The sequence below is a fragment of the Carassius gibelio genome, chromosome A8 (assembly GCF_023724105.1).
Source record: "Carassius gibelio isolate Cgi1373 ecotype wild population from Czech Republic chromosome A8, carGib1.2-hapl.c, whole genome shotgun sequence".
NCBI classification, from domain to species: Eukaryota; Metazoa; Chordata; class Actinopteri; order Cypriniformes; family Cyprinidae; genus Carassius; species Carassius gibelio.
In genome coordinates, this window is record NC_068378.1 from 23,788,258 (window position 1) to 23,798,584 (window position 10,327).

At 34.2% G+C, this 10,327-nt stretch overlaps 1 protein-coding gene and 1 long non-coding RNA gene across 3 annotated transcripts in view; one reads left to right on the forward strand and one right to left on the reverse strand.

Moving 5' to 3' along the window:
* The window catches only part of LOC128018940 (sodium- and chloride-dependent creatine transporter 1-like), a 33,161-nt gene extending 24,942 nt beyond the window's left edge, over positions 1–8,219 (forward strand). The window contains exons 9-14 of one of the 2 annotated variants that reach the window (XM_052604837.1): positions 449–586; positions 1,573–1,675; positions 1,864–1,964; positions 3,348–3,518; positions 4,323–4,436; positions 4,626–8,219. In XM_052604837.1, coding sequence (XP_052460797.1) covers positions 449–586; positions 1,573–1,675; positions 1,864–1,964; positions 3,348–3,518; positions 4,323–4,436; positions 4,626–4,634 — 636 coding nt within the window. In that variant the 3' untranslated portion in view covers positions 4,635–8,219. Of the gene's footprint in view, positions 1–448; positions 587–1,572; positions 1,676–1,863; positions 1,965–3,347; positions 3,519–4,322 lie in introns of both variants that reach the window. The other variant, XM_052604836.1, reaches the window with a different exon arrangement.
* On the reverse strand, positions 5,809–10,017 carry LOC128018941 (uncharacterized). The gene is made up of 2 exons (XR_008185021.1): positions 9,155–10,017; positions 5,809–8,630 (listed from the first exon to the last, which is right to left on the reverse strand). It is a non-coding gene; the product is annotated as an uncharacterized LOC128018941 (long non-coding RNA).
* Positions 10,018–10,327: the final 310 nt, after the last annotated feature.

Here is a 10,327-nt window from a genome sequence, read left to right on the forward strand (position 1 = left end):
TATATATATACACATACATATATATCTATCTATATATATATATATATATGTATGTATATATATATATATATATATATATATATGTATATATATATATGTGTGTGTGTGTGTATATGTTTTTAAAATGAATAAAAAAATAAACAATTAAAACACTTAAAATTAAAACCGAAGAAAACATTGAAAATATGAATAAAACTATAATAGTATCTCAATGATACTAAAATAACACGGCCATGAATCTAAAGTTTCAAATGTGGAAATTATTAAATCTAACTTGAATCTCAAAGGAGTTATGGTTTCATTTGTCAGAGGACATTTTCTTTTCATTTGGCAGAGAATTACCCTCGTGTTTATGATTAAAACATCACCATGCAACTGAAAATATTTTGAGTTTGATTTTGGAGTGAGCTCATTAATAACAGATCATAATATTGTTTTTTTTTTCCAGTTTGTTGGTGTTGAGGGTTTCGTAACTGGCATTCTTGATCTTTTCCCTGGAAAGTATTACATGCGCTATAAGCGCGAAATCGCTGTGGCGATCTGCTGTTTATTATGCTTCATTATAGATCTCTCCATGGTTACACAGGTGAGTCCTCTTAATGAAACACCCCTTTATCAGCTGTGAGAATATCAGCATCAGTCGCGTGGCTCTCCATAAGTCAGATCAAATATAATGGTTTATCACAAGTCCTTTCTCTGGGTGATAGATCGTCACGCTCTCATCCAGAGGCTGATCTTTCTTCACTGGAAATTGTTGCCGTATGTGGGAGTGACATGACTCATAAAGCTCACAGTGAGGGTTTACACAAGAAAACTTCAAAGGATCACAATGAAAATAACCTGACATGTAGCATTTTTGATATTGATTCGTTTTTCACAGATGAACTTGACAAATTGTGGTGTAAAGATTAAAAATTAATGAGACATATGACACGTATTTCAGGGTAAAACCAAATATTTATAATGTAGGGTGGAACTAGGGATTTATGATAGTAATGGTTTATATTAATTTTGAATATGGGAAAATAATAGGATATTTTTGTTTTATGAAATATATTTTATGTCCTAAATTTTGAAATCTTTTTGAAAAATTGCAAATCTCATATAATATAACGTAAAAAAAAATGAATCACAGTTTTTCCCATTGATGATGATAAGAAATGTTTCTTGAGCAGCAAATCAGCATATAAGAATGATTTCTGAAGGATCATGTGACACTGAAGACTGGAGTAATGATGCTGAAAATTCAGTGTTGATCACCTGAATAAATTACATTTTAAAATATAGTCAAAAAGAAATAAATTGATATTTCACAATATTTTTACTGCATTAAAATGCAGCCTTGACTGGCATGTTAGAATTGTTTTCGAAAAAATAGAAATGTACCAACCCCAATCTTTTCTATGCTTGTATATATGTATTTATATATTTAATATACCACTATATTATTCTACTCTTTGTGAAAATGTAATATTTGTTTTATTTTTCTCTATAAAATAACATGAACTGATTTTGAGGCAATTATAAGGTGATAAGGTTCTATTTTGATTTCCTATCAATTTTCGTTTACAGGGAGGGATGTACGTCTTCCAGCTTTTTGACTACTACTCAGCCAGTGGAATGACCCTACTCTGGCAAGCATTCTGGGAATGCGTGGTTGTCGCGTGGGTTTATGGTGAGAATCTCTTCATGTAGCTGTTTTTCCATTCTCTCGTCTCATCAGTTTATCATGAGTTCTTCCAGTGTTTGCTGCATTGAGAGATAAGAATAGCATGTAGGACCCTGTGCTGGCAGTAACTCTATTCTAATATTCTAATGCTCTACACATCCAAAAGAGCGCTGACTTCATGCCGCTGTGTGCAGGTGCTGACAGGTTCATGGATGATATTGCGCGTATGATCGGTTACCGGCCATTCCCGTGGATGAAATGGTGCTGGTCCTTTATAACTCCATGTGTTTGCATGGTAAGTGCTGAAAAATACTCCCACCTGTTCAAAAGTGATTATGTCTGTCAATATGTATGCCATTTAACCCTCCTTTTGTGTTAAAAAACTGGATTTAAATTTTGTGTTGTGGGTCATATTGAGCCACATTGGTTCCCATGCAGTTTACCAAAAATCAACACTATGAAAAACAAAAAAGTTTCTTGGTAAACACAGAAAACCTCTGTTATAGCTTGTTTATTACTATTGTGTTAAGGGTCATTTTGACCCATATATTATTGTTCAAAAAAAGCTGCACTAAAAAGACACAAAATAATGTTTGTTTTTTTGTCATGACCATTTTTATAAATATATATGTATTTTTTAAATTGTAAACTTATTTTCTGTTTTCATTTTAATTCTCATTAAAGTTTTAGTAATGGTGTGTTTTTGTCATTTCATTTGTATTTGTTTTATTTTTAAAAAAAATTTCATTTACATTTTTAATTTTAGTTATTTTAGTGAATCAAGATAAACGAACTAAAAATGAGAAAATGACTAGTTTCTTATATTTTATTTCAAGTAACAAAAATTACATAAAGTGTATAAAGTGTGTTCTATTTTCCTAAGCTTTAAATCGCAACCATCAGAATTAAACAAAAACAAAAAAAAACTATTGAAATATTTCAGTTTGTGTGCAATGAATCATGCTCATGCACTACAAATCATCTTGCAATGTTGCTCAGTCAGCTGCTTCACTTATGATGTTTCTCTTTGCACATGTGCAGTAATATGTGAAGCATTCGTATAGTCTATATATTAGATCTTTTTCAGTCTGTATAGGTAAACATTTATATATAGTATATACATATTCAAAATCTGTAAGTAGATTAGTTGTGTATAGGTACAGTGTTTATTTGTAGCATTTGTATAGTTTGTATTTTTTAGTTTATGTATAGGTAAACATTTATATATAGGATATTTATAGTTCAAAATCTGTCAGTAGGTTAGTTTTACTAAATTGTTGTATGTCTGTATTTATATAGCACCGTGGTCCTGTGAGGCATGACATTTGGTTTCACTGTATGTCCACACATGTAGCGGAATGACAATAAAGCTCAACTTAAACTTGAATATTGCAAGGAAACCAATGGAGGTCAATTTGACCCACAACACAAAAGTCATAACAAATTTGTACAGCCTTTCCAAAACACGTCTACGTATCAACACTTTGCATGCTCATTCATGACCCTGAAATATGAACACTTTACAAAATGTCAAGAAGAAATAAAGGCAATTTGAAAATTGGATGTAGGTCAGACTGACCTGAACAAGGTTAAAATCGATATAAAAAGACCTGTTAGACTTTATTGTTCAATCGATTGTTGACACTGATATGGATGCCATTGCTCTTTATGTCTTCAGGGTATCTTCCTGTTTCATCTACTGAACTACAAGCCTCTGACCTACAACAATGTGTATGTGTACCCGTGGTGGGGCGAGGTGATCGGATGGTGTCTGGCTCTCTCCTCCATGCTCTGTATCCCCGTTAGCGTTGTGTACAAGCTCTCTGCGGCCAAGGGAACATTCAGAGAGGTTTGCACCATTTCAACCTATTGAAAGCACTGCTCTATTTCCCGTGCACTAGCACTAATGCATGAAAGGTCTGAAATAGAAGTAGGTGTGTTTATTTTGAGATCCAGTGTTACTTCACTGAAAAGCATCAGAATTACATCGCATGAGAAAGCGTTGTGTGTATTTATAGTTACTAGGCTAACGGTTGTCAGATAGACCACAACGCCTCATCCCCTCAATGTTTGCTTCCAAACACACACTGAATACTGACATACAGCTGACGGTTGTGGCATGTATGTGTAGGAAAACTAGCTTATATATAGGAAATAATACGACTGTCAAACTAATAGTAAATGTGTTTAATCTCATGTTTTTGTAATGCAATAAGGCATTCTGTTACTTTTTAAGGAAAGAAAACGAAATAATGTTATTTGGGGGTTTAGCGATTTGTGAGGATGACACAAGGAAAATATGCTCATATCTATATAAGGATTACTGGCAAGAGGGAAATTTCCTCACTCGGACTAAAAACAACCAGATGATTATTTCTCAAACATCTCGGTAAATAAGAAATGGAAATATGGAAGTCATTGAAACTGCAGATATTTCATTTGTTGAGCGTTGTTGTGTTATTTTAACATTATTTCTACCATTATAGTATATATTTTGTTATTTTATAGTATTCTATAATTTTATATATATATATAATTGTCGTTTTCTTCTCTAAACTAGCTTGATTTTATTCAGAATGCATACAGTAGGACTATGTGAACTGCTTGGAACAAGCATGTTGCTCATTCTTTATGTGTTTTGTTTTTCATGCAGCGTTGGGAAAATCTGACCAAACCAGTGTGGGGAGCCCATCACCTCGAATACATGGCCCCTGACACTGACATTAAAAGCCTGGCCTCTCTGTCTCCTGGAACGGAGGAGAACAAGGTGATCATTTTTGAGAGTGTTATGTAGATTAAAGGGAAATGCTACGACAACCCTCCTAAGGCAAGCTGGTTGAAGAAATCTTCAGTATTTTATTTTTATTTTTTGGGTCATTTTATGGAATTCTGCATCATCTTACAGTCTTAAAACCTCTGATGGAAATTGACGGTTACATTTTGTTTCGTACAACAGATCCTCTAGCATGCACATTACCAGATGCTCCTCCTCCTCCACCTGTTGAAACGGCAAACTATATACATGATTTAAAAAAAAAAACAATGTGCAAAGTTTATTGCAGATATCAAGACTTGCAGGGTGAAAGCAGCATGTCTTTGGAGGGGACAGTATAGTGTAGTCTATAACATTATTTCACAGAGCGGCAGAATTCCCACAGGCCACTTTCCTGAACGTGATATGGGTCTCTTTGCACTGACATGAGTATCAAATCTGAGCAAGAAGCACATGGATAAAAGGAAAAAAAAACAATACAGATAATAATTAGTAATTAACGTTTATAAATTCATATAATCTCATGCATATTTAAACTAAAATAATATACGCTTCAATAAACTGTTTAACTGATCAGCAAAAACAGATCTAACAATCAAACTAAATGTGTACATTTTATGCCAACAAGGCTACATGTAGTTACCAAATATTGAGATATAAATATTGAATATTGTAGCTTGTGCTTGATGTGTATTTATCTGAGACAGGTGACCTCATTTCCTAGTGCATGATATCACAACGTTTACTGTACGTGCCAAACGGAGCGTGACGTCCATCTCTGCTCGGGCTTGTCAGGAGATGGTTTCAGTTGCCATAAATAAAATCAATAACTTCCTAGTTCAGCTGAAATGTACTTTGTGCTCCATCTATCCTGCACATCAAGAGATGCATGCTTGGAAGCATCTAGAGTTTTGAATCAGACACATGCAGGATTTCAGACATGGTGCTTGTGAACCTAAAGTTGCATTTTGTTAAAGACTGATTTGTTAAAGTCAACACGATGCATTCATTTTTGACAGTGCAATCAATAATTTATCCAGTTTCACTCTGAATATCATCACATTAGTGAATTACAACAGACTGCAAGCAACGTTTCCTGCAGACTTTGTTTACAATTTTAGTTTCAGTTCTACATTTTGAGTGCCAGTATTAGTAGGCTCTCTGGAAAAAAATATAGATTTTAAAAAAGCCAGTGCAAATAAAACATTGTATAGTTTCACAAAAAAGCATATTATTGTAAAGATTCCTATAGCTTTATCAATCCAATATTCTACAGATTGAAAGCAGGTTATAGTGGGCAATATAACCGATAAGATTTTTGAAAACAAATCCATTTAGATGCAGCATTTGTTTTTTGTTTTTTTGCCTCAGTGTATGTTCTGCTGTAAAGGCTGTGACCGCAGGTGAACTATAGACATGTAGTTGCCAAACTTTGCCTTTATTTGTCTTAAGTTGAGAACCCATAGACAAATAGCCAAGATTAAACAAGACACACCAGCCTCATTCCGACCTGTGGGAATTCTGCCCTGTAGGAGAATCAACTCAAACACTAAATCATTGTGACATTATAGATGTAATCAGAATGTACAAATTAGACTACATAATGTAAGGCCTCAGAAAATATTTGCACATTGTTGTAAAATCTGCTAGCACTTTTTTAATCGTGTTAGAAAGCATTTTCTTTTTTCTTCTTGTGATTTACATGCTGTAAAATAAATCAGAGATTTATTTTGTGAAGGCTTTTATTTTGCTTATATGCATATAAATATAAATACATATTGATAAATGTGTGCTATATTTTAACATTTGATGCTGTATGTACTTTTGATAAAGATGATAGCATGGAGTGGGAATTCTTAGTGAAATGTTGCAAAGCAGTTGCCAGAAAGGATACAAGAGATAGCACACAAAATTATTTTATTTAAAATATCAAGTGCTGCGGTTGTTAAATGTTTTAGATTGTGTGTGTAAAACTCCAGTATTTTCTGCTGACCACCCAGAATCCAGCTCGATTTGGTTTTCAATGACCATTTATATTGGTGAAACCATTTACCTTACCAGAGGCTAGAAGAACAGGTGGTTATTTCAGCAAAAGGTGGCTCTACCAAAAACTGATGCTATTTTTTGATTGGCTACCCACATTTTTTCACCTGTGTGTTTTTGTTCCGAATCACATTGTATTGTTTCTATCGATTCAAAAAATGTTATTTTAGAACTTTAAAAAAGTGTTTCCACAAGGTATCAAATATATCCAAATGAAGTTGCTGTTTCGAAAGGCCAGCAGATTATGTATTTAAATTATGATCATTCAGGGGTGCCAAAACTTTTGCATAAAACTGTATAATTTTATATCTCACTGTAAAATACCCATAAACCAACAAGTTTGGGGGAAAACTAGAATATTTCCATTTAAAAATAAATAAAAACCTTCCACAGTTTCCCCCTAAATGGGTGTGTGTCTGTGTATATATAGATGTCCATTTTAGTGGCACATCCATTCATTCCCATAGAGCTGATGCCTTTATGACTGTCAGCAGTGAGAATGATCTAAGTGCCCCTCAGACATCTGAGGACTAAGTTAACCTCCTCACCACTTCCAATTTAGAGATACTGGTTTACCAAAGGCCTTACTCGTTTACCCATCAAACTATTAAGTCCAATTTGAGTTAAAGTAATATCGCACTCAAAAAATTGCTAATAATTTACACACTCTTGGGCCTTCCAAAATATGAGTTTGTTTCTTCAGGGAACAGATTTGGAGAAATGTAGCATAACATCATTTGCTCACTAATGGATCCTCTGCAGTGAATGGGTGCCGTCAGAATGAGAGTCCAAACAGCTGATGAAAACATCACAGTAATCCACACGACACCAGTCCATCAATTAATGTCTTGTAAGTGAAAAGCTGTATTAGTCAAAAACCAATCCATCAAGCCGTTTTTTACTTCGGTTTTACAATTGTGATGCTTTTATCAGCTCTTTCAGCTCTTATTCTGACGGCATCTACACGTTGGATGGCCTGTGGGTGAGCACGTTTTCAGCTAAATAGTATTTTTGTCAAACTGCAAACAAAAAATCAGTCAAATCGAACACAAATTTTCAGCATCAGAAAGATTCATTTCGTTCCGTCCGAATAAGAGCCTGGGTTGGTCAGTAGATAAATTATTAGATAGTGATTACATGTAGAAATGTTTATCTAGAAAAAAATGTTTTATGTCATTTCTTGTGCTCTGCCAAATGTTCTCGACAGTATCTTTGCACTGAAGGTTTGCTGAAAGTTTGTCGAGATATAGAGGAAAAGTTACACAAAGTCCTTAAAGTGAATGGTGAAGCGCACAGGAGAATCGCATCTAAATCAATCTCCGATTACACTCAGAATGCAGTGTCCACTTAACTCAATTAGCCTTTGTTCACTGCTTCCAGACTTAGTTACAGATTCAGTAGAACCAAACGATGAGAGGACCATCTAATGAGAGAATGAGTCCAAAGCTTCGGGTGACGATACTGTCTTGAAACACCACAGTTGACTCGGTAATAAGATCACTGACTTCTTTCATTCTTGTGGTTTGTAACACACTGTGATGTAACCATGGTTGTTCATTTTTAACCCGAACATTAGTAAAGCTAAGGTAACTCCACCATGTGTGTTAGTGTCCCATCGATCTAACAGGATCCCTCTCGTGTAAGAAGGGCTTCATGCTCCACCACTGTGATCTTGTGCTGATCCACCTGTCCAAGTCAAAGCAACAAATGGCAATAAACTAACTCCATGAAGAATGTCTCATCGCAGTTTTTTGTCGCTGTGTCAAAGTTACAGATGTCTTTATTTATAAAATCCTAAGTCAAAAAAGATCAGGATTTCATCTTTTCTCATTGACTATGAGCTCCATATTAATTTCTAGTACTGTTTGAGTCATAAAACCCTTTTTTTAAGATTAAAGAGTGGAGTAGATCCATATTATTTTACAGTGGCTTTATACCAGTGGTATTTGATGGACACTATAATAAGCATTGCAGTGCATATTTATAAGGGTTGATTGAAGATCTGTCAAATCACATAATTTTTCCTGGTGGTATAGTTCTTGTGTGCTTCAGTTTCAGACCTGTTCACCGGGGTGGGCCAGTCGTGATGCCCATCCTTTTCAGACTGGTTTTAAAGACAAATGCCAGTTTGTCAGGAGAGCGTTACTGCCAGAATAAAAGCACAAATGTCAGGGCATGACAAAACTTCTTCAGTCACCAAAAATACTCTTAGACCTCAGAGGGTTAAACCGGGCTGGGCTGGCTGTTTGTTGACTATGTTTAGCTGAGCTACTTTGCTCTATTTCTGCGCAGAGCTTGAAACAGATAGGCGTTCAGTCCTGAAACCAGCTCCCACTCACGTTTACATGAGCAAGAAAACTGCTGAACAAACTCAAAAACACTGATGGATTTCAGCTCAAAGCAGTTTGCAGAGTAGTACTGGGTTGGATACTACCTTAATATTTTCTCTATAATACTGAACACTACAAAGAAAAAACTGCTGGTAAATTTCACAAATGATTACAAAAACATCTGCAAGTAACTATGGATGCCAGCTTCTGTGATGGAATTAAAGGGATAGTTCAGCGAAAAAAGAAAATTTACTCACCCTCGGGGAATCCTAGGCGTGTCTGACATTCCTCTTTCAGACGAACACAATCGCAGTTATATTTAAAATTGCCCTGGCTTACCAAGCTGTATAATGGCAGTGAACGGTGCTCCTGTTTTTGAAGCCTAAACAACTGCATCCATCCGTCATAAAACCACTCCACATGCCATTTCTACAATTGAAGGAGATTGTGAGAAAAGTTAGCTGCTGGCATAATGTGTAAAATGCCATTTAGATAACTATTAATTAAGTAAGGCCTTTCTATTTTAGTGCATTATTATAGGAACTGTTGGTCAAGTATATTTCCCCTTTTTAAAATTTTATACAAATCATCCCTTATAATAGCTATTACAGGATTTATACAGTGAAACTAACATTGAAACTAACGCCACTGAAGCTCATTCAACAAACCCCGTCCAAAACACAGCCTGATATCACACAATATTTGTGTAATTTTGCAATAACATAATGATTCTTTATGTGTTCTTGCTAATATGATGGAGTATCAAGTATTCCTCCTCAGTCAGTCTATCTATCTAACACATAGTTCACAACTCTGTTGAGACTTTGCCCCAGACTCACGGTATGACAGAAAAAGACCATGCAGTCATCCGCTTAATATCAACAGCTAAAATAATTACCCACAAAATACGGTTCAGAATTATGCAGGACAGTACGGAGGATAAATCCTGTGCTTGCAAACATTCAGTCCGACCTCATTTCAGTGTTGTAAATCCTTCAACTAAAGGCCAAGTGAATCATTTAACAACTACATAAGAAAAAAAGTTGCAGGACTACAATCAATTTGGGTTTATAAGTCATTTAAGTGCATAGTAATTAAATATTTTTCCTAAAATAAATATGTTAACCAGGCAAAACTTTTTGGAATGCATGCATTGCTTTTTGCACGACGTAGCAAAAACCTCATCGAGAACTTACAGACTTACAAACACTTTTTTTTAAATATATATATATATATATATATATATATATATATATATATATATATATACATTGAAGTTTTTATATATATATATATATATATATATATATATAAACTTTAATGTATATATATATATATATATATAAAAACTTTAATGTATATATATATATATATATATATATATATATATAAAAACTTTAATGTATATATATATATATATATATATATATATATATATATATATATATATATATATATATTTAAAAAAAAGTGTTTACTCAACCGATGCCCTGAACACTCTTTCTTCACTGG